General features: G+C 40.1%; 1 protein-coding gene and 1 long non-coding RNA gene across 4 annotated transcripts in view; one reads left to right on the top strand and one right to left on the bottom strand.

The window, feature by feature from the left end:
* recql5 (RecQ helicase-like 5) overlaps window positions 1-16,685 on the bottom strand; it is a 47,868-nt gene extending 31,183 nt beyond the window's left edge. Inside the window, exons 1-6 of one of the 2 annotated variants that reach the window (XR_005131379.1) lie at window positions 16,489-16,685; window positions 8,964-9,085; window positions 6,450-6,965; window positions 2,270-2,366; window positions 1,896-2,007; window positions 1,105-1,267 (exon numbers count right to left, since the gene is read on the bottom strand). Coding sequence is in view for 1 of the 2 variants with exons in the window: in XM_017712008.2 (XP_017567497.1) it covers window positions 1,105-1,267; window positions 1,896-2,007; window positions 2,270-2,366; window positions 6,450-6,965; window positions 8,964-9,085; window positions 16,489-16,582 (1,104 nt within the window). In the remaining variant the exon portion in view is untranslated. The remainder of the gene's footprint in view (window positions 1-1,104; window positions 1,268-1,895; window positions 2,008-2,269; window positions 2,367-6,449; window positions 6,966-8,963; window positions 9,086-16,488) is intronic. The other variant, XM_017712008.2, reaches the window with a different exon arrangement.
* A 5,639-nt stretch (window positions 16,686-22,324) lies between these two features.
* LOC108435859 lies at window positions 22,325-27,404 on the top strand. Of its 2 annotated transcripts, XR_001858478.2 has the most exons (4): window positions 22,325-22,409; window positions 22,483-22,625; window positions 22,819-24,843; window positions 25,948-27,404. It is a non-coding gene; the product is annotated as an uncharacterized LOC108435859 (long non-coding RNA). The 2 variants fall into 2 exon arrangements; XR_001858477.2 differs by lacking the exon at window positions 25,948-27,404 and having other exon boundaries at window positions 22,819-25,451.
* Window positions 27,405-27,624: the final 220 nt, after the last annotated feature.

Raw genomic sequence — 27,624 nt, 5'->3', positions numbered from 1 at the left:
TTTGGTATGGAACATACATATTTAATCTCCACATAATAAAATCAAAGGAACCTAGTTCAATCATTCAACAACTAGCTTCTTCAAGCCATCCTAGCTCATTTCATGTTGTTGTTGACATTCACTGATACAAACCATAAAACAAAAGCACATTGGAAGTTTAATTTATTGCCTACTTTTTTTTTTGAGTATGATGTTTAATTCTGCTCTCTGCAGTACCACAGATCAGCGAGACCTACGTGAGCTGGCACAGTGATGCGATACAGTAAACACTGCATCTTTTTACTGGGTAATTAAAGGAGAGCCGTCAACTCTGTTTAATTTTTAGAGTATGAGGTGCAGCATCATGCCAAAGCTGGAGAAAAAAGGGGGACCATCAAAGCCATATAGGAGGAAAAAAGTGCACCAAAACTTGCCAGTGACATTATTGGTTCAGTATCAACTGGAGAAAGGACTGGGCCACACAATATGCACAGTCTGGCCACTGTTACCCACCAAGGCCACCCCATTAAAATGAGAAACAATAGAAAGAGCAGCCTTATGAACCAACAATACAGTACTAGGCAAGTAGTATGAATGAGTTTACTGGCCCTGTTTACAGTTTCAATGTTGGCTGAGGAGGAAAAAAGAAAAATGTATTTATTTTTGCTGAGCTATAAATATACACAGCTTAGCAAACGGACCAAACCACTGTTGTCGGAAGAAAACCTTGTATCTCCTTATTTAATTCTTTTTCAGGTTTTGACATTATTTGAAAAGTGTATGTTGCCCTTTACATTATTTATACATTTCACGAAGAACAGACAAACAGAAATGACTCAAAATGACCTGGAAAAAAGTTCTGGTTCCTTTGATTTACATTAAAAGTAAGGTAGGTTTTTTTCCTTCTCCTGTAAAGTTGCAATTTTGGAGATACAAGGTTTTGTTCCCACAGCAGCGATTTATATGTGTTTATGTGCAAAAGTGCATTAACCATTAACTTCATTTCAGTGCAAAACTAAACTTCAGACACAAAACCTGTTTTGAAGTGCTACATGTGTGCCACTGTGGATACCCAAGAAACAGCCTACTGTTGCGCATAGCCGTGGGACTTTAAAAACAACTTGCCTGTTTGCGGGAGACCTCTTTGCGGATCAGGAAGTTTAGCTGGTCTCTGTCTTTACGAGAGTAGTAAATACGACAAGATGAGGGGAGGCCATCACGTCCAGCACGGCCCGATTCCTGGTAGTAACTGGCCAAGGACTTGGCCAAGTTCCAGTGAGCTACAAATCTGTAAGACAAAGACATTCAGTACATTTATACATGAGCATATTCATCAAATCTAAATACTAACACACGTCACTTTATTAGGTACAGTTGCTTGTTAACACAAATAGCTAATCAGCCAATCACACGGCCGCAACCCAATGCATTTAGGCATGTAGAGGTGGTCAAGACAACTTGCTGAAGTGCAGACCGAGCATCAGAACGGGGAAGAAAGGGGATTTAAGGGACTTTGAACGTGGTGTGGTTGTTGGTGCCAGACGGGCTGGTCTGAGTATTTCAGAAACTGCTGATCTGCTGGGATTTTCACACACAACCATCTCTAGGGTTTACAGAGAACGGTCCGAAAAAGAGGAAATGTCCAGCGAGCGAATGAAATATGAAACTGAAAATTGTGATTTAGGGATTTGTGGCTACGTAAAACGAATCAGTCATCTTTAAGGACGTAACTCGTCTTATATTCACTGCACTTTATACACGGGTAAGACTGCGAAATACGAATAAAAGTTAAATGAAAGGTGTTACCAACTACGGACATCAACCCAGAAATTCCACACTGGTACACCCCTTAAAAGGTTCCAGCTTGCAGTGAACGGATTGTTGTGTTATTTGGTAGAAGAAACATTATTACTCACCTGACATTGGCCTTGTCTACGCCCATCCCAAAGCTAATAGTAGCAACAATGACAGGAACCTTTCCCACCATCCAGTCCGCCTGTGACTCAGTGCGATCTCCTGTTTTCAGTCCTACTCACACAGACGCAAAATATCACACAAAATTCCCCCTACTTTGGATCTACTGCACTTCTATTAGAAAGCCTAAAGAGTACAGAGTAACGGTCTAAGGCACTGTGTTCCAACCCACTTGTCAGGGCCTCCAGACAACCCACATTTTTGCTCCAACCTAATGCTCAACACATAGGGATTAAGGAAAAATGTGGACCAGCTGTGCAGCCCTGAAGACTGGGTTGGGAAACACTGGTTCAAGGTATAGATTCTGCTGGGTCACCTGCATGGTAGGGCCTAGCCAGGATCCCAAGCTTAGTCAGTCTGTGAGCCACATCCTCACAGCTCTCTCGTGTGCGGCAATACACAATCCCACAGCCCTGTAACATGGAGAACACCACAAACAACACCATTACAAAAAGCACTACACAAATAAAACAACATTTTGAAATCAAGGGAGTTTGTCCCTCTTAGCTGCAGTTACAGTCTCTACTCTTCTGAGAAGGCTTTACACTAGAACACTGCTGTAAGAATTTGGTTGCATTCAGCCACAAAGGTATAGGTGAGGTCAAGTACTGATGTTAGATTATTACTTCTGGGTCACAAATGCCACTATAATTCATTCCAAAGGTACTGAATGAAGCTCCATCACTGTACAGAACACAGTTCCATGGCTCCACAGCCCAGTGCTGGGGGGTGGGGGGGCTCGAGTACTACACGGTATGCTAAAGTGATATGCTTAAGTTTGCTTAATGTGGATGTTGGTTGTATTAAGGGAAAATATTTATTGCCATCATGTGGTCAAATAGTGAAATACAGCTTGTCTTTATTTGGTACCTACCATCCATTCAATAAAAAAGGAGATAAAAAATACCCGTAAGGCAGTTTGAACATTGACCTGTGCATAATTCTAACTGCTCATCAATTATTTCACAGGTCAACAGATTACTTACTTCAAATTAAATAAATAAACAAATACATCAACACTTACAAATTAAGCCCACGCTGACTTAAGCAGGGTCAAATGTGAGAGAGACTCTGCTTAACAGTGCGGTACTAACTGACACCACATGATGCACTGAACACTGTTTTGCATGAACCAACCGCTACACTGCAAAAAATTATAATGCCAGGAAGGAAGAGACCTTTGCCCTAAAAACAAATGGCATTTGGAAGAGAAACCAAACATACAAAAAAACATCATCTGACAGGATAAGATAGGATAAGTAAGGACTAATCTTTCACCATAAATCAAGCCGGTATTCATTTTTTCCGGGAAGAGGAGGCTCTGAACAGTCTTGCTTGCTGCCAAACACTGTAGTTTAATCACTGGGGCTTGGAGCTGCTTTAATGCAAAAGGGTTGGTTATGCTTTGTACCAGAGAAAAAGCCTGTTCAAAAACAGTAGCAGAACGGGGAACTTCAGCTTATGTCACAAAAAGTTAAACGGTATTTTTTTCAACAGACAAATACTTGCAGCACATCAGACTGATGGTGGAGTCTTAATGCGGTGAAATCCTGGAGAAGAATTCCAGCCAGAATGCAGAAAGAGTTCAGTAAAGCACAGAGGAAGAAAAGCCTGTCAGATATGTATACACACTTGTGTTCGTTGATGGGATCATAAACATCAGAAGAGCACAGAGGCATTTTGGATGCATATCTGCAGCACAGAGCTCTAGACTGCAACCAGAGTCTTAAAGTTTCATGTGGTCGCATTCGTTTAAGTGCACGATGATCAGAACGCTGTTCTGGTGCCTCTCCGGCACGGGTTCTGCGGTAGCCGCTGTGGTTGGAAGTAGTACTATCACCCCCCCCCTACACTGGCTCAGCTGGTCTCTCCCTGTCTGCACTTTCATCATCAGCTACACACACACACACACACACACACACACACACACACACACACACACACACACACACACACACACACACACACACACTGCACTAATGATGAAACGCGCAAAACAGTTCCAAATCCAGTTACCGTGTCCCAAACATGGAAAAACATGCATGCTGTTATGCTTTGCTTGTATTTGATAATGTTTTTGTATATATTAGATGATCTAGTTCATCATCCTCTGCTTGTGGCAGAAAAAAACAATGTTCAGATTAAAATCTTTCACAAATGTCAAGTGTCAATCTTCACATCAGTGCAAAACTAGGGTATGCAAATGAAGACAGCTGCTCATCAGCATGCAAGGATTAATGCACCAGACAATGGGTGCAGCCAAATCATACGCTGGTGTGACCATCTGAGAAAGTTGATAGCACCTGTGCGACCAGTGGAAAAGTCTGTTCGGAGCCTTGCAGCAATCCGAAACACAGCAGGGGCCTTTTGAAAGAATACTTTGCCAAAAGGGCCCTTTTAGAAAGGTCTGTTTTAAAAAAAAATAGCAATTTAAATAAATAAAATTTTATTTCCTGACACAATTAATACATTTTAACTACGGTTCAAAGGTCTAACTAAGTTTTTGGCTACTGTTCATGCACATCCCAACCAGGATGATTCACGATTTATGTGAGATAACAGAATAAGACTCTGGAGCTCCATCCATGTTTGTGGGAGTTTGAGTGGCGTTTGTGATCCAGGATCTAATGCTCTTCTGGCTAAAGGTGAAGGTGAAGGCTTATATTCCAGAAACGTAAGACATTTCTACACCGTTTTTAAAAAAATAAAACAAAAAGAATTATTTCGGATATATTTCGCAACAAGCGCTGAAGTCGGGGCTGCACTTCTTCGGTCATGGCAATACTTCTCCTGTACTGGTAATTTGCTATTTAACAAATAAATAACAATATGTACATATAATTACAGCTACTTGTTTAATGACTCACAGCATTAAAATTAAACCACAAAATATACATGAATAGACATTGATACTATTGCTAAAATGGTTTTATACAGCAGTTAGTTCTGATGCTGCAATCTCATCTGGGGCTCTAGCTGCTTTTATCACAACTGTATCATTCCACAGAGATTCAAAAGTAATGACTGCTTTAGAGCTTGACCACATACAAACACAGAAAATTACATGCGTTGGACTCTTGATTATCATGTTCATTCACTGAACATAATGCAGACCACCAATGCTTTTGTCTCTAAGGGAACACATACAGGTGCATAATCTGGACGTCTGAAGTTGTATTTCTCATATATTTAGTTAAAAGAAGGCAAAAATCACATCAAATCACTTGGAGCAAAAAAACTGGCTTCCCTTAACTGGGATTTGTAGTAAGCTTAGAGGAAGCCAGTCTCTTTACAAGTGATTTGGTGAAATTTAACGATGACCATTTTCAAAAAATGTCATTTGTGTTTGTCTTTGGTCTTTTAACAATGAGAAAATTTAGGTTTGATCATTTTTGGAGGTTTAATTAATGATAAATCGAGGTGAGGATGTGAAATATCCAGCAACCAACTTTGCTATCTGTAACACAAAAGGATGCTACTTTTTTGGCAAAAGAAATTGCTGATATAAAGGCACATTTGATGTAAAACTTACGGCTTCTTCGTTTTACTTTTTTGTTAATTTTGCAGAACTGCAAGGTTTTGATCTGACCAACATGTTTACTTGCTCTGTGGCTAATCAACAGGTGACTGAGGCGAGTTTGTTAAGCTAACACAATGGAAGTGTATTAAGTCAAACTGTAACTAAACTTTGGCATCGACTGTAAGACGAAATAATACTTCAGCATATTCACAGTATTTGATTGCATCATTAAGAACACGCCACTGCCATTCCGGGAGGCAGGCTGCATCTCTGACTGCGCTCCGATCATCGCGTCATCAAGCTTACAACCCTGCAGGTGGATGAAGACCATAAAGAGAAATAGGTGGACACTTTAGATGCCGTCTCTAGAAAAATGTTACGGGGAGAAGGTTAGCTCGATTGGTGGATCAATATAACCTGCATTTAGTTACATATCAAGTCCAATTGAATTTCAAAAACAGTAGCTTGTGAATAAGAAGCCAATATCAGCTTGTGTCAATAAATGCATGAATTTAGCTCAGTAAATGCATCCCTAATCAAAAAAATACCCTAAACCATGGAAAATGAGCCAAAATAGCCACTGTAGCTGCTCACGTGCTGAATGTGTCTCACTGGCTGCGGCTTGGGACATGGCATTATTAACGCAGTGATTAAATTTCAGCTTTCATTCGCTATCAATACAGCAAAAGTCAAATAAAATTAGTGCAATGCTGTTAAATATATTGGTTAAAATATTTTTAAAAATGAGATATAAACAGAAGGTCACTGCCTTTGCTGGGTTGGTTATGGATTTGCTGTCTCATTACCTACATAATGGACTTGCTGCCTACCACAATGTTCGAAGCATAAGAATCCTTTCCACTAAAACTCTTGGTTCCCACTGATCCAATAAAAACATATTTGTGAAATGTAAAATAATTGTCGGACCCTCTCTATAGCAACCTGTCCATAAAAGAAGAAACGGGCTGCGGCTGACCTTCTCTGCTGTGCTTCCACCGAGTGCTTCTTTAGCAAATGCGTGAAGGTGAACGTACGGGTCAGGCAGCAGGTCTCGAAATATTACGTCATACTTCAGGTTTTTCCGGAATACGGGTGTCGTGAAGGTGAGTGGTGATCTCAGCCTGAGCGACCGAGTGATGTCGTCCTGCACTCGTTTGGGAGCTGTGGCCGTCAGAGCAACGCAGGGCACTCCAGGCAGACGGGTGCGCAGCTCGCCCAGCTTCAGGTAATCAGGCCGGAAGTCATGTCCCCACTGAGAGACGCAGTGAGCCTCGTCCACCGCCAGAAAGGCCAGCAGCCCCCGCGAGCACAGCGAGTTCAGGCAGGGCTGGAAGGAGGGGGATGCCACCATCTCAGGGGTGATGTAGAGGAGTTTGAGCAGAGGACTTTCGCTCTCCAGATCAGCCAGAATCTGCCGTCTCTCACCTGGGGGAAGCTTGGAGTTAATGGAACGTGCTGGAATGTTCAGTTCCTTAAGGTGCTCTACCTGATCCTGTAAGGATACAGAAAGAGGAGACAGGGAGCATAACAACATAGAGGTCATAATTAATCTTGACAACACTCAGAAAAATGTAGGATTTTGACTTTCTTTAAATATATATATATATATATATATATATATATATATATTTCTTTATTTATTTATTTAATATTAAATACATATATTTGAAGACTAAAAATGTCCATCCTAAAGCTCTACCTAATTAGTCCTACATGGAAAACTGTCAAGCTCTCATCAGACCTGACACAATCAGCAGTCCAGAGGCTCGTACAGTGCTGGAAACGAGTAAAGATGTAGCCCAGCAGTGACTCAGGAACCTGTCTGTAAGTGCCTCTTTTTATTATTATTATTATTATTAATAAATAAATAAATAAGCGCACTAGTGTGACATGAGCATGTACATAACATCTTATAACCAAATATGGAAATGTTTCACTTTAAACTCTTTTTTAAACTCTCTTTGTTTACTGTTAGAAATAAAGGCATCATGCAGGTACATGATTCGTTTATCAAGGTACAAACGGTGTTAGTGTACCCTCAAGTAAGTAAGTAAGTAAGTAAGTAAGTGATACTGTTTTGATCCCACAACCAGGGAAATTCCATCTCTGCATTTAACCCATCCATGCAAGTGAAACACCACACACACACTAGGGGGCAGTGAGCACACTTGCCCGGAGCGGTGGGCAGCCCTATCCACGGCGCCCGGGGAGCAATTGGGGGTTAGGTGTCTTGCTCAAGGACACCTCAGTCATGTGCTGTCAGTGCTGGGGATTGAACCGGCAACCTTCCGGTCACAGGGCCAGATCCCTAACCTCCAGCCCACGACTGCACCTCAAAAGGTGCAACAGCGGTTTTATGGTCCAACTGTGTACCTTAAATAAGTTTTTCCTAGTGGAAAAGTAGACATTTGTATCTTTTTATAAACTAATGTATTGAAACAGAACAATAAAATGAAAAGCCTGGAGGCGAGGCGGGGTGTGTGGAGACAGTACAGTTATGTTCCCTGACTAAAGGTACTGAGATGGACCCCTGAGGGTACCACTACAGTGACGAGGGGCACTGCCCCACTGACAGGGTCGTACACTTTTTTCTGAGACCCTATTCGATTCCAGGGTAGGCAGACAGCTAAAGTCCAGTGCTTCAAGTTTGTCATATTACTGCTATTCAGCCGTCCAATCACTGAGCCGGAGTAAAAATCCACAGTCCTAGATGTAACTGGACAAAAAAGACTGGATTTTATTTGTAAATTTATAATCTCTGATAAATTCAATGATACATTTCTTTCGCCATAGAGTGTGATCAACTTGGAACGTTTCTTCAGACCTGAGCTCAGGGAGCATTTCTAAATGAACATTAAAATTTCAGATATTTTACATTCACTTAATGCAGCATGGGGGCAGTTGTGGGCTGGAGGTTAGGGAACAAGCCCTGTGACCAGAAGGTCACCGGTTCAATCCCCTCATCTGACAGTCCATGACTGAAGTGCCCTTGAGCAAGGCACCTTACCCCCAATTGCTCCCTGGGTGCCATGGATAGGGCTGCCCTAGTGTGTTCACTAGTGTGTATGTGGGTGTTTCACTGCACAGATGGGTTAAATGCAGAGGTCTAATTTCACAGCGTGCAAAACAAACACAGAGACAAATGGTTCTAAATTCAATTCAGCATGAGATGCTCTCACATAAGAGCCTAAATCTTCTGTCCCAAGTAAGTATGTGCTGATACAAAACTGCTGTATCACGATAATTGCCTAAGCTTTTATCACGGTTTGCAATATTATCACAATATTGATTTTTTTTTCTTTAAAAGACGTTTTGAATGTCAAAGATACCATTAAAAAGATGTTCACACAATGATGGTCACTACGTAACATCATACAGAACTATTTGTGAAATCCAGAACCCGTCTAGCTCTGATATTATAATACGATTCCAATCTTTTCCAAAATCATTAACGTGTAGAATCTTGTGCCACCGAAGAAGAGGGGCTCACCTGTATGAGTGCAATCAGAGGTGATATGACCAGAGTGATGCCTGTGGCCAGCACTGCCGGCAGCTGGTAGCACAGAGACTTCCCTGCCCCGGTTGGCATGCACACAAATACATCCCGGTCACCTGGGTTCAAAAACAAGACCAGAACAGATTAGTGCTCTTCATGATGAGACACAAACACTGCTGACTCAGGCTGAGCAATATATTTTTTGCCAATGGTCATCATTATACTGGCCTTTGCAATACAGATATGGCAGAACTGTGCAATATGCAAATGACAGACTAACCAATCAATGAATATTTTATGATGGGCTTTGAGTTTTCTGAACAATCACAAATGTCCTTTGGGTGATGAACCAATGCACACGCATCATCCAACAGACACAAATTTGATTTTGGTCAAAAATAAGGCAGGTGTGTCATATCAAAGGTTCGTTAATGTGTTTTCAATATATTGGAATGTATATGGCATTATCGACGTGTACATAACTGCAACATGGTGTTTTATTTATATAATGCAGCCTGAACTAGAATCTGTAACCACAGCAGATTAAGGTGGTGACCACAGATAAAAGCATGTCAGAAAACTGTCAACAGCAGTTCTGATGGACTACTTACTGTGCTGGATGTTAGACAGAAAGTTATAGTTAGAAACTCGATGCAAATCCGAGGCAAGATTACAACTCCAGAAAAAAGATGTTGAGGCAGGGGTTGCCAGTCATGTAGGCAATTACAAATCACAACAAAAGTGAAATTCTGCTGTATAGTAATAAAATTATTTATATAATAATAATGCAGTCTAGTCTTTAAGCAGATAACGTCAACAACACACACCAATATAACTGTCCTAGCCTACTACTAACCACACCCACTGCAGCTAGACTTAAAAGGGAACTCCATCAAATTTTCACAAATTCTACATAATTAAATGGGTGAGATGTACACAAGGTCATTCAGAGTGGTTTGATGTAAAATGCTCTACTCCAGAGAAACTAGCAGAGTCACAATTGTTTACAGTGGCGGTGATAGGAACCAGAAGTCCACCTCTAAAAGCTCCCCGTAGAAAATGATTACATGAAATGGGTTCGAATACAGCACCTGATGTCAGAGACATTGTTTAATGATCAAGTCTGGGCTTTAAATGGACTTATTTGAATCCATTTATTGTGGAGTGATACATGCAGCTGTGGGCTGGAGGTCAGGGAACCATCCCTGTGACTGGAAGGTCGCCGGTTCGATCCCCTTGGCTGACAGTCCATGATTGAAGTGCCCTTGAGCAAGACACCTAACCCCTGAGCACCGTGGATAGGGCTGCCCACCGCTCCGGGCAAGTGTGCTCACTGCCCCCTAGTGTGTGTGTTCACTAGTGTGCATGTATGTGGGTATTTCACTGCACGGATGGGTTAAATGCAGAGGTCTAATTTCACAGCGTGCAAAACAAACACAGAGACAAATGGTTCTAAAATTCTAATCTAATTCTAAGTCAAAACAGTCCATAAAGAAAACTTATTTTTAATTACATTTACAGTGTTTAGCAGACACTCTGATCCAGAGCGTCTTACAAGAAGAGCTTTGTCTGTCTAGAGAAAGTATCTTTGCTAGTTACCAGTAGGTTAGAGAGAAAGACGGTCCTGAGCTCAGATACTGCTAGAAACTAAAGTCACTGTAGATACAGAGAGAAAAGGAGCAGCACTGAACACAGAACTCAATACACTACAATGTACAATACACTACAACACAACACAACACAACACAACACACTACAACACAACACACTACACTACACTACAACACAACACTACAATGCATTACAATGCAATACAACACACTACACAATACAACACACTACAATACACCACAATACAACAGCGGAGTTCAATACATTACAATCAGTACGTAATTGAGTGCTGAGTTAAGTGCTGTGTAAAGAGACGGTGTTCAGTCATGACTACTTCTGCATGTTCATGACTACTAATACATGTTCTTCTACATGTTCATGACTACTTCTGCATGTTCATGACTACTTCTGCATGTTCATGACTACTTCTGCATGTTCATGACTACTAATACATGTTCTTCTACATGTTCATGACTACTTCTGCATGTTCATGACTACTTCTGCATGTTCATGACTACTAATACATGTTCTTCTACATGTTCATGACTACTTCTGCATGTTCATGACTACTTCTGCATGTTCATGACTACTAATACATGTTCTTCTACATGTTCATGACTACTTCTGCATGTTCATGACTACTTCTGCATGTTCATGACTACTAACACATGTTCATGACTACTAATACATGTTCTTCTACATGTTCATGACTACTAATACATGTTCTTCTACATGTTCATGACTACTAATACATGTTCTTCTACATGTTCATGACTACTTCTGCATGTTCATGACTACTTCTGCATGTTCATGACTACTAATACATGTTCTTCTACATGTTCATGACTACTTCTGCATGTTCATGACTACTAATACATGTTCATGACTACTAACACATGTTCATGACTACTAACACATGTTCTTCTACATGTTCATGACTACTAATACATGTTCTTCTACATGTTCATGACTACTAATACATGTTCTTCTACATGTTCATGACTACTTCTGCATGTTCATGACTACTAATACATGTTCATGACTACTAACACATGTTCATGACTACTAATACATGTTCTTCTACATGTTCATGACTACTAATACATGTTCTTCTACATGTTCATGACTACTAATACATGTTCTTCTACATGTTCATGACTACTAATACATGTTCTTCTACATGTTCATGACTACTTCTGCATGTTCATGACTACTTCTGCATGTTCATGACTACTAATACATGTTCTTCTACATGTTCATGACTACTTCTGCATGTTCATGACTACTTCTGCATGTTCATGACTACTAATACATGTTCTTCTACATGTTCATGACTACTAATACATGTTCTTCTACATGTTCATGACTACTTCTGCATGTTCATGACTACTAATACATGTTCTTCTACATGTTCATGACTACTTCTGCATGTTCATGACTACTTCTGCATGTTCATGACTACTTCTGCATGTTCTTCTGCATGTTCATGACTACTTCTGCATGTTCATGACTACTAATACATGTTCTTCTACATGTTCATGACTACTTCTGCATGTTCATGACTACTTCTGCATGTTCATGACTACTTCTGCATGTTCTTCTGCATGTTCATGACTACTTCTGCATGTTCATGTCTACTAATACATGTTCTTCTACATGTTCATGACTACTAATACATGTTCTTCTGCAAGTTCATGACTACTTCTGCAAGTTCATGACTACTTCTGCATGTTCATGACTACTTCTGCATGTTCATGACTATTAATACATGTTCATGACTACTTCTGCATGTTCATGACTACTTCTGCAAGTTCATGACTACTTCTGCAAGTTCATGACTACTTCTGCATGTTCATGACTACTTCTGCATGTTCATGACTACTTCTGCATGTTCATGACTACTTCTGCATGTTCTTCTGCAAGTTCATGACTACTTCTGCAAGTTCATGACTACTTCTGCATGTTCATGACTACTTCTGCATGTTCATGACTACTTCTGCATGTTCATGACTACTTCTGCATGTTCTTCTGCAAGTTCATGACTACTTCTGCAAGTTCATGACTACCTCTGCAAGTTCATGACTTCTTCTGCATGTTCATGACTACTTCTGCATGTTCATGACTACTTCTGCATGTTCATGACTACTAATACATGTTCATGACTACTAACACATGTTCATGACTACTAATACATGTTCGTCTACATGTTCATGACTACTAATACATGTTCTTCTACATGTTCATGACTACTAATACATGTTCTTCTACATGTTCATGATTACTAATACATGTTCTTCTACATGTTCATGACTACTTCTGCATGTTCATGACTACTTCTGCATGTTCATGACTACTAATACATGTTCTTCTACATGTTCATGACTACTAATACATGTTCTTCTACATGTTCATGACTACTTCTGCATGTTCATGACTACTAATACATGTTCTTCTACATGTTCATGACTACTTCTGCATGTTCATGACTACTTCTGCATGTTCATGACTACTAACACATGTTCATGACTACTAATACATGTTCTTCTACATGTTCATGACTACTAATACATGTTCTTCTACATGTTCATGACTACTAATACATGTTCTTCTACATGTTCATGACTACTTCTGCATGTTCATGACTACTTCTGCATGTTCATGACTACTAATACATGTTCTTCTACATGTTCATGACTACTAATACATGTTCTTCTACATGTTCATGACTACTTCTGCATGTTCATGACTACTAATACATGTTCTTCTACATGTTCATGACTACTAATACATGTTCTTCTACATGTTCATGACTACTAATACATGTTCTTCTACATGTTCATGACTACTTCTGCATGTTCATGACTACTTCTGCATGTTCATGACTACTAATACATGTTCTTCTACATGTTCATGACTACTAATACATGTTCTTCTACATGTTCATGACTACTTCTGCAAGTTCATGACTACTTCTGCAAGTTCATGACTACTTCTGCATGTTCATGACTACTTCTGCATGTTCATGACTACTAATACATGTTCATGACTACTAACACATGTTCATGACTACTAACACATGTTCATGACTACTAATACATGTTCTTCTACATGTTCATGACTACTAATACATGTTCTTCTACATGTTCATGACTACTAATACATGTTCTTCTACATGTTCATGACTACTTCTGCATGTTCATGACTACTTCTGCATGTTCATGACTACTTCTGCATGTTCATGACTACTAATACATGTTCTTCTACATGTTCATGACTACTAATACATGTTCTTCTACATGTTCATGACTACTAATACATGTTCTTCTACATGTTCATGACTACTAATACATGTTCTTCTACATGTTCATGACTACTTCTGCATGTTCATGACTACTAATACATGTTCTTCTACATGTTCATGACTACTTCTGCATGTTCATGACTACTAACACATGTTCATGACTACTAATACATGTTCTTCTACATGTTCATGACTACTAATACATGTTCTTCTACATGTTCATGACTACTTCTGCATGTTCATGACTACTTCTGCATGTTCATGACTACTAATACATGTTCTTCTACATGTTCATGACTACTTCTGCATGTTCATGACTACTTCTGCATGTTCATGACTACTAATACATGTTCTTCTACATGTTCATGACTACTAATACATGTTCTTCTACATGTTCATGACTACTAATACATGTTCTTCTGCATGTTCATGACTACTAATACATGTTCTTCTACATGTTCATGACTACTTCTGCATGTTCATGACTACTTCTGCATGTTCATGACTACTTCTGCATGTTCTTCTGCATGTTCATGACTACTTCTGCATGTTCATGACTACTAATACATGTTCTTCTACATGTTCATGACTACTAATACATGTTCTTCTGCAAGTTCATGACTACTTCTGCAAGTTCATGACTACTTCTGCAAGTTCATGACTACTTCTGCATGTTCATGACTACTTCTGCATGTTCATGACTACTTCTGCATGTTCATGACTATTAATGCATGTTCATGACTACTTCTGCATGTTCATGACTACTTCTGCATGTTCATGACTACTTCTGCATGTTCATGACTACTTCTGCAAGTTCATGACTACTAACACATGTTCATGACTACTAATACATGTTCTTCTGCATGTTCATGACTACTTCTGCATGTTCATGACTATTAATGCATGTTCATGACTATTAATGCATGTTCATGACTACTTCTGCATGTTCATGACTACTTCTGCATGTTCATGACTACTTCTGCATGTTCATGACTACTTCTGCATGTTCATGACTATTAATGCATGTTCATGACTACTTCTGCATGTTCATGACTACTTCTGCATGTTCATGACTACTTCTGCATGTTCATGACTACTTCTGCATGTTCATGACTACTTCTGCATGTTCTTCTGCATGTTCATGACTACTTCTGCATGTTCATGACTACTAATACATGTTCATGACTACTTCTGCATGTTCATGACTACTTCTGCATGTTCTTCTGCAAGTTCATGACTACTTCTGCAAGTTCATGACTACTTCTGCAAGTTCATGACTACTTCTGCATGTTCATGACTACTAATACATGTTCATGACTACTTCTGCAAGTTCATGACTACTTCTGCAAGTTCATGACTACTAACACATGTTCATGACTACTAATACATGTTCATGACTACTAATACATGTTCTTCTACATGTTCATGACTACTTCTGCATGTTCATGACTACTTCTGCATGTTCATGACTACTTCTGCATGTTCATGACTACTTCTGCATGTTCATGACTACTTCTGCAAGTTCATGACTACTAACACATGTTCATGACTACTAATACATGTTCTTCTACATGTTCATGACTACTTCTGCATGTTCATGACTACTTCTGCATGTTCATGACTACTTCTGCATGTTCATGACTACTTCTGCATGTTCATGACTACTTCTGCATGTTCATGACTACTTCTGCAAGTTCATGACTACTTCTGCAAGTTCATGACTACTTCTGCAAGTTCATGACTACTTCTACATGTTCATGACTACTAATACATGTTCATGACTACTAATACATGTTCTTCTACATGTTCATGACTACTAATACATGTTCTTCTACATGTTCATGACTACTAATACGTTCTTCTACATGTTCATGACTACTTCTGCATGTTCATGACTACTTCTGCATGTTCTTCTGCATGTTCATGACTACTTCTGCATGTTCATGACTACTAATACATGTTCTTCTACATGTTCATGACTACTAATACATGTTCTTCTACATGTTCATGACTACTAATACATGTTCATGACTACTTCTGCATGTTCATGACTACTTCTGCATGTTCATGACTACTTCTGCATGTTCATGACTACTAATACATGTTCTTCTACATGTTCATGACTACTTCTGCATGTTCATGACTACTAATACATGTTCTTCTGCAAGTTCATGACTACTTCTGCAAGTTCATGACTACTTCTGCATGTTCATGACTACTAACACATGTTCATGACTACTAATACATGTTCTTCTGCATGTTCATGACTACTTCTGCATGTTCATGACTACTTCTGCATGTTCATGACTACTAACACATGTTCATGACTATATCTACATGTTCTTCTGCATGTTCATGACTTCTTCAGACATTTAGAAGAAGATGGGTGGAATTCCTCTTTAACTAAAACTTTAAGACTAATCGTTTTTAAACAACACGCGTGCTCGCGCTTTTATAGCTGACCGGACAGTCTATTCGACCGGTCAGGCTCGGCTCGGCTCGGCTCGGCTCGGCTCACTGCCTGTGTTCGGCTGAGCTCGGCCAGTCGCGCCGCGCCGCGTCTGAAACCTCCGGCAGCAGCTTCCGCCGCTTTAAAACAGCTCGTACCTTTAACCACCGCCTTCACCACGTCTTCCTGCTGCCGGGACCGGAACCGTTCGAACCCGAAATGTGTTTTCAGAGCCTCTTCTTCAGCAGCCATCTCCCCGCCGAACCCACGGAACCCGCCGGACCCGCCGGGCTCAGGCTCAGTCCACTCAGCAGTCGCACGGAGATGACATCACGCCTTAGCTTAGCGCGTCTGACCTGGAAATCCATCAACTTCTCGCTTTCACACGCCGCGATGTTTCATGGGTCGAAATTAAAAGTTGCAATAAAAAATCCACCCACTTGCATGTTGCAACCCTCGATTTACAGATGTGACAGAGGGTCTTGGAATAAGGCTGGACCCCCTCGGCCTCCTCAGAAGTTGAGTTAAAGTAGAGACACCCAAGGTAAAATATCACTCCAGTAAAAGTAAAAGTTCCTCCCTTTAGACCTCCAACTTGAGTAAAAGTACTAAAGTATTTCCCTTCAAATGTACTTAAGTATAAAGTAAAAGTACTAAAAGAGTAATTCTGGCTCTGATGTCCTGTTATCATTTTTATAACCAGACTGGCTTCATGAACTCATTTCAGGTGAAAGTCCTCCAGCGTCTCTCTTGGTAAACCAGTCTTTTAATAGAACGTCATTAATTAGTGACGCTGACGTCTATTAAAATGATCAGAAGCACAAAACACTGAAGGTAAACAGTTTCCATCAGGGAGAACCGAGTGGCTCTGAAATCACTTTTTACACACAAGCAAAGTTTCAGTTTCAGATTTATTTACAACTTAGTTCCAAGTTTAAGTTGAATAAAAACTGGCTTTAAACTCAGGATCACAGATGAGCTCCTTTACTATGTTGATCTGTAGGCGTCTGTTCATAAACATAAACCAGCCCAAACTCATTTACTATAAAATGAAATGGTGTTTGTAGAAATTCAGAAAAAAGCCGCGTCAGTCTCGACTGCATATGTGGACATATTTCTATATTGAGCTCTATTTACACAAAGTTAGGTTAGTTCATCATTTATGTTGAACAGACTCTCCCAAAGTTTTACGCTGCTGCGCTGACGTTGAACCGCGTGCTGCACTGGGTCGGTATGACCAACAGGTCAAAACCAGCTCTAAACAAAGTGACCGCTGGGCCCTGATTGGTGCTCTGGCTTTGCGCTTCTTTCGTTTTGACATGTTACGTTTTTATACACACAGAAACCAAAAGGAACGACAGATTTCTCAGAATGTAGGAGGAAAAAGTCGGATATTAGACTCTGAAATGTAGTGAAGTGAAAGGAAAAAGTCGCCCAGACTGGAGAAACTTCAGTACAGATACACCAAAAATACTAAAGTACAGAAACTAATTACATTTACTCAGTTACTCAGTTACTGTCCACCACTGGTTATAATAAAGTCCATTTTAAAGATCACTATTCTAAATAATTTTGGAAAAATTTACTCAAATCCTTTTCAGACAAATCTGGAAACAGTGTAGATATAAAACTCTAAAAGCTGTTTTTATTTGTTTCAGTTGTAGTGTGTTGTTGAGTGTAGCTCACTGTCATTAGACATGACACGCCACTGTTAGTATAAATGGAAAAACCTTTAATTAATACACATTAAAATCAAACGGACTGTGTACTGTATGGATCCTTCTATTGAACTGGTTCACAGTCAGAGGTTTACATTTCAGACTTCTACCTGATTTAGATTTTATGTTTATGTTTTTAAAGAAAGGACTAATTTTCCATTTCGTCACTGCCAAAAATATTCGAACACTTCAGGAGTGATAATTACGGAGCCCCGCTGGTGACACCCTGTATAAATAAAAATAATGCGTGCCCACAACTTAGTAAGGCATGGGAATGAGATGATTAAGTCATGGCCATGACTTGTAAAGTGTGGGAACCATATCCTAATGCGTGGCCACGCCTTAGTAAGCCGTGATCTCGTTCCCACGACTTAATCATCTCATTCCCACGCCTTACTAAGTCGTGGGCACGCATTATTTTTATTTATACAGGGTGTCACCAGCGAAACGTTTGAGAAACGTTGTTCTTAAACTGTTGGACTATTTGCTCACACCGTTGTTCACTAAGTGGTGAACCTCGCCCGTCCCTGCTTGTGAACGACTGAGCCTTTCAGGGACGCTCCCTTTATACCCAATCATGACATTCACCTGTTTCCAATTAACCTGTTCACCTGTGGAATGTTCCAAACAGGTGTTTTTTGAGCATTCCTCAACTTTCCTAGTCTTTTGTTGCCCCGTCCCAACTTCTTTGGAACGTGTTGCAGGCATCAAATTCAAAAAGAGTGAATATTTGCAAAAAATAATAAGGTTTATCCTTTTGAACATTAAATATCGTGTCTTTGTAGTGTATACAATTGAATATAGGTTGAAAAGGATTTGCAAATCACCGTATTCTGTTTTTATTTATGTTTTACACAACATCCCAACTTCAATGGAATTGGGGTTGTATGAGTGCATGGTATTTGGAATAATTGCACAATACTGTGGAGTTTGTACCACTTAAATTCCCACTTAATTTCCCACTTAATTTCCCACTTTGTAAGACAGTGTAGATAGACTGCTTTCAGCATGGGACAGCTGTTTATCTATTAAAGCAGAAGAATGTGTCAAATAAAAAACACTTACACATGGCTTTGCTTTATTTATTTTATTTTTATTTGTTTTTTAAGTGTGCTCACTCTTGGGTGATTCTAGAGATATTCCAACCTGTAGATTTCAGATCCAGCACACCTGCCTCTAATGTTCAGGTGCTCCTGAATGTCTTCATTATCTGGATCAGGTGTGCTAAATTAAAGGTGGAGCCAAACTCTGTAGGCTGGTACATCCCCAGGATCAGGACTGAGCACTCCTATGTTAGGAGTTATGTTGAGTGCTTAAGGTTGTGGAGTCATACACTGGAAGGGGTTGGGAACTGCTTTGCGGATGGCCGTGAAAATCCTGGATAGATTTTTCCGTGTTCCCCTAAAGGCTGATTCCCGCTGTGCAGCTGCAAAAGAGAAACCAGAACAACAGGAAATGACAGTCAACATCCAGTTCATTCTATTATATTCTGTGTTACATATAGAAGAATAAAAGCAACACTGTGAGGCTCAGCTTATGAAACACCGGTCTGAGTACGTCCACTGTGAATTAACGGCTCTGTGTGTATCGTCTCATGTACTTACACTTCTGATGATTTCCAGAGGACGAGGTAGACCGATGATGGTCAGACATCATGTTGACAGGAAAAACTTTACTTGATGTCTAGATGATCAAACATTCAAGAAAGAAAACAGAAAAAATCAACATTAACATCTCATTTAACACGGTACTTCATAATGTAGTAACTCATATGATTAGTGTGATTTCTGATCATCCAGTTATTAATAATTAAAAAGTGCACTACCTTTCCAGGACTGAAGAGAGGAGCTTTTTTGCACACAATGAAACGAAATCCTCGACCGCTTTTCCATAGTCACAGGGTTTGGACCCGAGCAATAGTGGCCATTTCATGGGCTGGAGCTGGACGAGTACGTTTCATAATCCTGGCTAGACGTGCTGTAGTCATCCAACGTCTCTTTCACCATCGTACTGCCAGCTCTGCTTGAAGTTGTGGGTGGCACAGCAGGTGACTTGAGATCCGATAGAGAGACGTCTTGATTCCTGTCAGGTTCAGTTTGCTCAGGATCCACGAGCAATAACAGGCGATCCTCTATTCTGCTCTGCGAGTCTGTGAGCACCTTAGTCAAACGGCTTTCACATTTTGAGCCAACTGACTTGTCTGAATGTCTGTCCTGGCCTTTAGAACCTGCACTTGTACTTGATGGATCAGCTACAGGTGAAGATCTTGAGTTCAAACTTAGCACAAGTTTGAGTAAGGTCTCAACTGATTCATCTACAAAAAAGACAAAAAAGGATCCACGAGCAATAACAGAGGATCCTCTCTGTTTATGATGCCATCCATGCAAGAATCTGTATAAGCCTTGTGACTTGAAGGTATTTTACTGTCATCTGTGTGTAAAGATTCTGCTGGTTTCAGTCTCTGATTGTTGCTTTCAAACTCCATTGCTGAGAGGAGGGACTCTGTTCCTGATTGTGATTCTTGGAGACTGTACTGCACATTTCTATAGAGTCTACGAGCAGCAGAACGGAAGGTCTTTGGTGAAGGAGCTGGTTCTGTCAAGCTTTCTTTATCCACCTTATCAGAGGACATTTTCTGTAAACCATTCAAAAAGGTGTTCGTAATGTCCGATGCAGCCGATTCCACAAGAACTGATGATGAGTAGGATGGGATAGGTTGGCTCTCAGGCATATCTTCCTCCTCGCTTCCTTCCTTGCTGGAGTGAATTGACACTGCTGTAGACATTTTTCCACGTTTTGAAGAGAGCATCACTTACAACTTGTATTGCCTTCTCCTGAAACCCGCAGTCGAAAAGACACATAAACACTTAAAAAGATGGTTCTTCTAAGGTTCTTTGGTGGTTGTGTATTTGCATGTTTAAATAGTGGTTCACTTCATGGATGGGTTAAACGCAGAAGTGAAATTTCCCCGTTGTGGGACTAATAAGGGTCACTTAATGAGATTCATGAACTATGTGCAGGTATAAATCTATAACATGACATAATACATTTGTTTTAACACTAAAGAATTATGTCTTCCACAGCTAAAAGTGACAGAGTTTGTCAGCGGAGGTGGACAGTAAATAACTATATTTAGTGTATATAGTATATAACTATATAGTAGTGACTTTCAGGAGTTTTTTTCAGACAGTAATACTTTTCTCTAATACAGCTGATTAGCAGGTTATTCGTTTAGTCACTCGTCTTTTGTTTTAGACTCAGATTAGAGAACAACTGTAGATATCAGTGATAGCCATGAAGCCTTGAGCGGTCAGTCAGTGTAAAGGGCTCAGAGAAGATGAGAAGTTCAGTTCTTGGGCTGCTTGGTTTCACCTTTTGTGTGAGTTTTCTGCTGCAGTGTTGCTGCCAGATGGATTGACGGAAGCACATTCAGCTTTCTCCCTCACGTTCTGTTCTCCTCCACGTTCGGCTTCCATCCCAATGACACGCAGAAGAGAGGGCAGGTAAGTCTGCACTGCTGACTTGGAGTCGGAGAGGATGATCTTTGTGCAGAGTGTTGCAAACTGCAGTTTTGTTACCTGTTTACCAAACACATCAGTAAAGAATGAGTCAATGGAGACGATGTCCAGGACATCCTGGAAGCAGCGCAGATTCGCCGCCCCCACACAGAGGGTAAAACCCATTTTTCCCATTTGCATTCCCATTTTTATGATTCCCATTTTTGTAAAGCTGCTTTGTGACAACATCAGTTGTAAAAAGCGCTATATAAATAAATTTGATTTGATTTGATTTAAAACCGGAGCAAAGAAAAGAGAGAAGCGCGAAAAAAAATGATGAACGTAAAATGCGAGACGCAAAGAAAAGCAGTGTGACGCGCAAACAAAAGAAAGAAACGCAAAAGAGGGAAAGTATTGCAGAAACAAAATAGGAACGTAAAATGCAAAATGCTAATCTTATATTTGCGATATATTTTTTTTCTCGTCACCATTAAAGACCCTAATTTGACTCCATAAAAGCTCAGCCTCTAAAACTGCACAGCACAATCAGCTTTTCAGAGGAACCCAATGAAACGTTGGTAGAAAGTCTGGAACTGGAACCGGATTAGTACCTGCAGCGTTCCAGATCACCTGAACTCTCACAGTGCTGAACTGAACCCGCACAGTGGTAAATCCTCTGTTTGGGTCTAGTCCAGTATGTGGAGGCAGTTCCAAAGACCTTGTAAATGACCATTCACTCATTCACTTTGTACACGTACTGTGCCTTTAAGAGTCGCGAGCGGAATTGTGGTGGCACAGCATGCTAGGAAAAGCTAGCCTCGCGCTCCTCGCTCTGTCCTCCATGTTAGCAGATTTTCTACTACTGTAAGTTCTTATTTAGATGTTAAAGCTCTCAGAAATATAATTCTGTATTACTGAAGTGAATTCTTTGTTTCAGAGAGGTCAGCTAGCGAGTCCTTTGTTTTTGTTCTCTGCTCACTGCCATGTAATGGCTGCCAGCTCGAGCTTCAGCTTTAATAACAGCGGGGAATAAGGTTCAAGGCCTCTTCAGGTATTGCACCCCTTGGTATGCGGAGTGAGGTATGCACCTAGCAGTATTTCTGTATTTTGTAGAGTTCAGGTGAATGTTTTTGTTCTAACTTCTCGCAATAGCGCTAAACCCACCTGCTTTAAGGCATGTAGCTTGTATTGCTAGGTAAAGACTTTAAACTTGTTATATATGAACTTGTGGAAATTATAAGCATGTATTTTTTGTATTTTCTTTATCTTATAGTTTTCACGTTGCTCGTGAGTGTTCAGCAAGCTGAATAAAATAAAGCACCCGTTTAGAGACTCTGCGTTGCTTCTTGAAGCCAAGGGCTGCTACAGACCTGCTGTATTCTGTCTGAACTGTATTTCCCAAATCCAGCCTCACTGCTTTCACCTCTACACTCCAAACATCTGAGATCTTCTGTCTTATTCTAACCACCTCGTCCAGTATATGATGCCGCTGATCCGCAGAACATCTGAGATCTTCTAATTCTAACCACCTCGTCCAGTATATGATGCAACTGATCCACAGAACATCTGAGATCTTCTGTCTATTTCTAACCACCTCGTCCAGTATATGATGCCGCTGATCCACAGAACATCTGAGATCTTCTGTCTTATTCTAACCACCTCCTCCAGTATATTATGCTGCTCATCCAAAGAACACCTGAGATCTTCTAATTCTAACCACCTCGTCCAGTATATGATGCCGCTGATCCACAGAACATCTGAGATCTTCTGTCTAATTCTAACCACCTCGTCCAGTATATCATGCTGCTGATCCACAGAACATCTGAGATCTTCTGTCTAATTCTAACCACCTCGTCCAGTATATGATGCCGCTGATCCACAGAACATCTGAGATCTTCTTTCTAATTCTAACCACCTCGTCCAGTATATGATTCTGCTGATCCAGTAAAGCATGGGAACGAGATCCTGATGCATGGCCATGACTTAGTAAGGCGTGGGAATGAGATGATTAAGTTGTGGCCACGACTTAAGTGAAAGTTACCTTAAGTGAAAGAAACCAGATCCTAATGCATGGTCACGATTTAGTAAGCTGCGATCTCGTTCCCACACCTTACTAAGTCATGGCCACACATTAGGATCTCGTTCCCACGCGTTATTAAAGCATTTATACAGGATGTCACCAGCGGGGCTCCTAGTACTGTGGTAGATAAACGTTTCTTTTGGTGCTATAAAGTGATGGTCAAGCCTGTGGATCAAACAACACACGGTCCAGTCTTTTTAGAAGAGGACAGGGCCACAAACTGGTCTAAAATGGTTTAGATGTGTCTTTATCTTCAGACTAAAGACTGTCAGAAGTGAATGGATGTGAATCCAGAGCTCCTCTCAAACGGTTCCGTCGGGCCTAAGCAGTGCACTTCCAGGGACTCGCTGTGGAAGGCAAAGGAACTCCGGCTCTGTTCAGTGAATCAGATCAATCGGCTCAGCTCGCAAGCCAGAGTCGACTCTTTTGGCTCCTAAACGGCTCTTCATTTAATGTTCAATAAAGTCTTTTTTTGTGCAGTTCTAATTAAAGCACTAACAAAAATGCACCGTGTTAGGTTTTGAAGAGAAAATCGATTTAAAGAGAAAGTCTTATGTTGATAACGAGTTTCACTGGATGAATTCCAGTCCTGAGGTCTTGTTATTTACAGCTACAGTTTCAGAATAGGCACAAATTTTGTCTTCGTTTTACAAGAAATTTGGCCACTTGTTCGCAAAGGTTTTTTCTGTACTGCACGTGTAAACAATAGGGGGCGCCCGCGCGCTGCGCATGGATGTGTTTGTCTCGCTCTAACCTACTGCCTAGGTTCATGAAGCGCTTCATGAATATCATAAATGTTTACGTGTGAAATAAAAAGTCAGGGTTCCCACGTGTTCCTAAACCTGGAAATTTCTAGACCACTTTCCAGTAAATAAACCGCCTGGGGAAAATATTTAAAATGTCCTGCGAATGTTACTAAATTCTTGGAAAAGTTTCAAATTAGACTTTAAGCCACAGAAGTGAAATATTTCTGAGTGTTGTTTCTCAGGTCATTACATAAAGTGCTCTATGTACTAAGTAGAAACGGATCTGCATTAGATGCATTCTTCTCTAACAGCCTGTGATCTTTACTTCCAGTATTACAGGACATTTGTGATCGAATGATAAGGTTGAGTAATGCCTTCTCTGTGTTTCTGTTGACTTCAGTGTTGAGCATGTTGGCAGCTGTGGGCCATTCTAAGATGATGCTCCATGGGCAGTAGCTGCTATGTACGCAATGTAAGTCATGTGTGAGTTATGGAAAATGTCTTAGAAACAACCTCATAAGTTACAGCCCCATTTCTAGGAAAGTTGGGATGCTGTGCAGAATAAAAGTAGAATTCAATGATGTGCAAATCAAATGAGCCATATTTCTAAAGAAAAATACTCCAAAGACAACATATCAAATATTGAAACAGAGAAATTTTATTGTCTTTTGAAAAAATATGTGCCGACAACACGTTCCAAAAAAGTTGGGACGGGGGCCTGTTTACCACTGTGTTTCATCACCTCTTCGTTTAACAGTACTCTGTAAGCGTTTGGGGCCTGAAGGGGCCTTGAAAGTGAAATTTTCCCCGTTCTTGTTTGATATAGGATTTCAGCTGCTCAGTTTCAGGAGCACATTTGTCATATTTTTTCATTTCATAATGTGTCAGATGTTGGTAGAACGATCCATAAAAGTCAGAGCTCAAAATACATTCTGGACATTTAACTGACTTGCGCTACAGTTCTTTTGATTTGAGTGACTATTATTAAGATTAGATTAAGTGACCCTTATTAGTCCCACAATGGGGAAATTTCACCTCCGCATTTAACCCATCTGTGAAGTGAAACACCACATACACTCTAGTGAGCACACACACACTAGGGGGCAGTGAGCACACTTACCCACAGCAGTGAGCAGCCCAATCCGCAGCGCCCGGGTAGCAGTTGGGGGTTAGGTGTCTTGCTCAAGGACACCTCAGTCATGTGCTGTCAGCTCTGGGGATCAGGCTCCTTCCGGTCACGAGGCTGGTTCCCTAACCTCCAGCCCACGACTGCCGCAGAGCAAATTATGTTTGCTTCATTAAAATAAATGATTGAACATTCAACTTTATACTTTCAAAGCAACCATAACACTACTGAAACTTTATCAAATGTTTCAGTAGTGAGTATTTTCGTAGTGACAATATTAGTTAATTTTTTGCACAACTCAAAAATGATAGCCAGTACATGACCAGCAAAACATCTTTTAACAGACATAAAATCACAGTATTATTAATTGAAACACAAACAAGTTTGATTAATTGCAGAAAATGTGTGTTTTGGTAGTGACGGTTCTTAATGTTACATGCTGATTTTCAGATTTTGGGACACATTTAATTCAGAACAATGGGACCAAACTTCTCACCATGTGGACATGAGGGACAGGGATACAGCCTCCCTTCCTGCTCTAAAATGTGGGGGTGTGGCTAAAATAAGGCTCCACCAGCCAACAAAGCTCTTTGCCTTTCTGTAATGGCATGAAAATGTGGGACAACATCTTTTGAAAAAAAGTTTTTGATCAATCTAAATCTTATTAAGATAAATACATTTAAAAATTATAATTATACTATATGTTTTTACTGTGGGACCTCAGTAGAATGGCCCATAATGGTTCTTGGCAGACTTTAACAGTGCAGACGTCTTAGGGATCTGAAAAAGTCATATGTAACGCCATTTATTTAAAATATTAATATAAAAAACACTAACAGAATCAACATAAACAAACAAGCAATACATTGTGATTTGATATCTGTCAGTGTTACTTATTTTGCATTATTGCTATTGCTGTTATTGAGCTACATCAGTGCAATCAAGCATCAAAACATGAATTATTGTAATGAATTATTAGTTAAATATGACAATCACAGATATTTGAGCTGTGTGTAAAAGTCTGAACTGTAATTCTGTGAAACAGCTGTGTTGTTGATTTTCTCAGTGAGAGTAACACACACAACTTACTTATTTTGACTATTGTACAGTTATCATAGAATACCTGCTTCATTATTTCTTTAAAATAAATCGGTTGCTGCTGAGGAAATTTAATGTGTTCAAACCTGTGTTCTTCTAACTGTGTTAATCTAATTAAGATCCTGATAACTGTAAAATTATAAAATAGCATTGTGATGATTGACTGGGGAGAAGGAGGGCCATCCTATCTGCTCAGAAAGAGCAAAATCACCTATGCTGTCTTGGACTGTCAGACACGGATGACTGCTTTTTTCCCCCTCACTGATCAGATTAATAAGGGAAAAGGTAGAAAGCACAAAGAGAAAGAACAGAGATCTGAAAATCAGGATCAGGGTAATGAACGGAGAAAAGACAGAATAAAGGGAATATGAAAGAATACAGAGTTCCTTGCCATATGCTTAAGTTTCTCCTCCAAGCTCATTCGGTTCATGACTGTTTAGTCAAATGTGATTAACGGTTTTGTTACTGTACACAGCATTTTACTGTACTGTGACTGATTATCATCTTTAAGTGCTTTCAGGTCGATTCAGAGTTCTGCCACCCGTATGTATAGTATTTCTTCCAGAATGTTCTGTCTACTGTTTGGCTCTTTCAGCTTCTTAATGGCTTGTTCATAATTTCTCTGATGGTCTCCATCCGTCTTGTTGTTGGCCATCCTCTTCCTCGTTTAGTTTCAACTGTTCCAAGCATATTATCTTGGAATAATTACTGTCATGAAAATGTGAACTGCAAAGTGTTATTTTGAAAAAAGGGCAATTGACAAACAGTTGTTTTTCAATGTTTTATAATGTACAATGTCCAAATAAAAACTTTCCATCCATTTTCTAAGCCGCTTCTCCCTCAGGGTCGCTGTGGGGGGTGCTGGAGCCTATCCCAGCGGTCATCGGGCGGAAGGCAGGAAATCCTAACCCTAACCCTGGACAGGCCGCCAGTCTATTGCAGGGCAGACAGACAGATAGACAGACACAGACAGTCACTCACACCTAGGGGCAATTTAGCATGACCAATTAGCCTGACTACACGTCTTTG

Source organism: Pygocentrus nattereri, chromosome 14 (genome assembly GCF_015220715.1).
Source record: "Pygocentrus nattereri isolate fPygNat1 chromosome 14, fPygNat1.pri, whole genome shotgun sequence".
Lineage (NCBI taxonomy): Eukaryota > Metazoa > Chordata > Actinopteri > Characiformes > Serrasalmidae > Pygocentrus > Pygocentrus nattereri.
The sequence above is the reverse complement of the archived record's forward strand: the minus strand, read 5'-3'. Positions and strand labels throughout refer to the sequence as shown.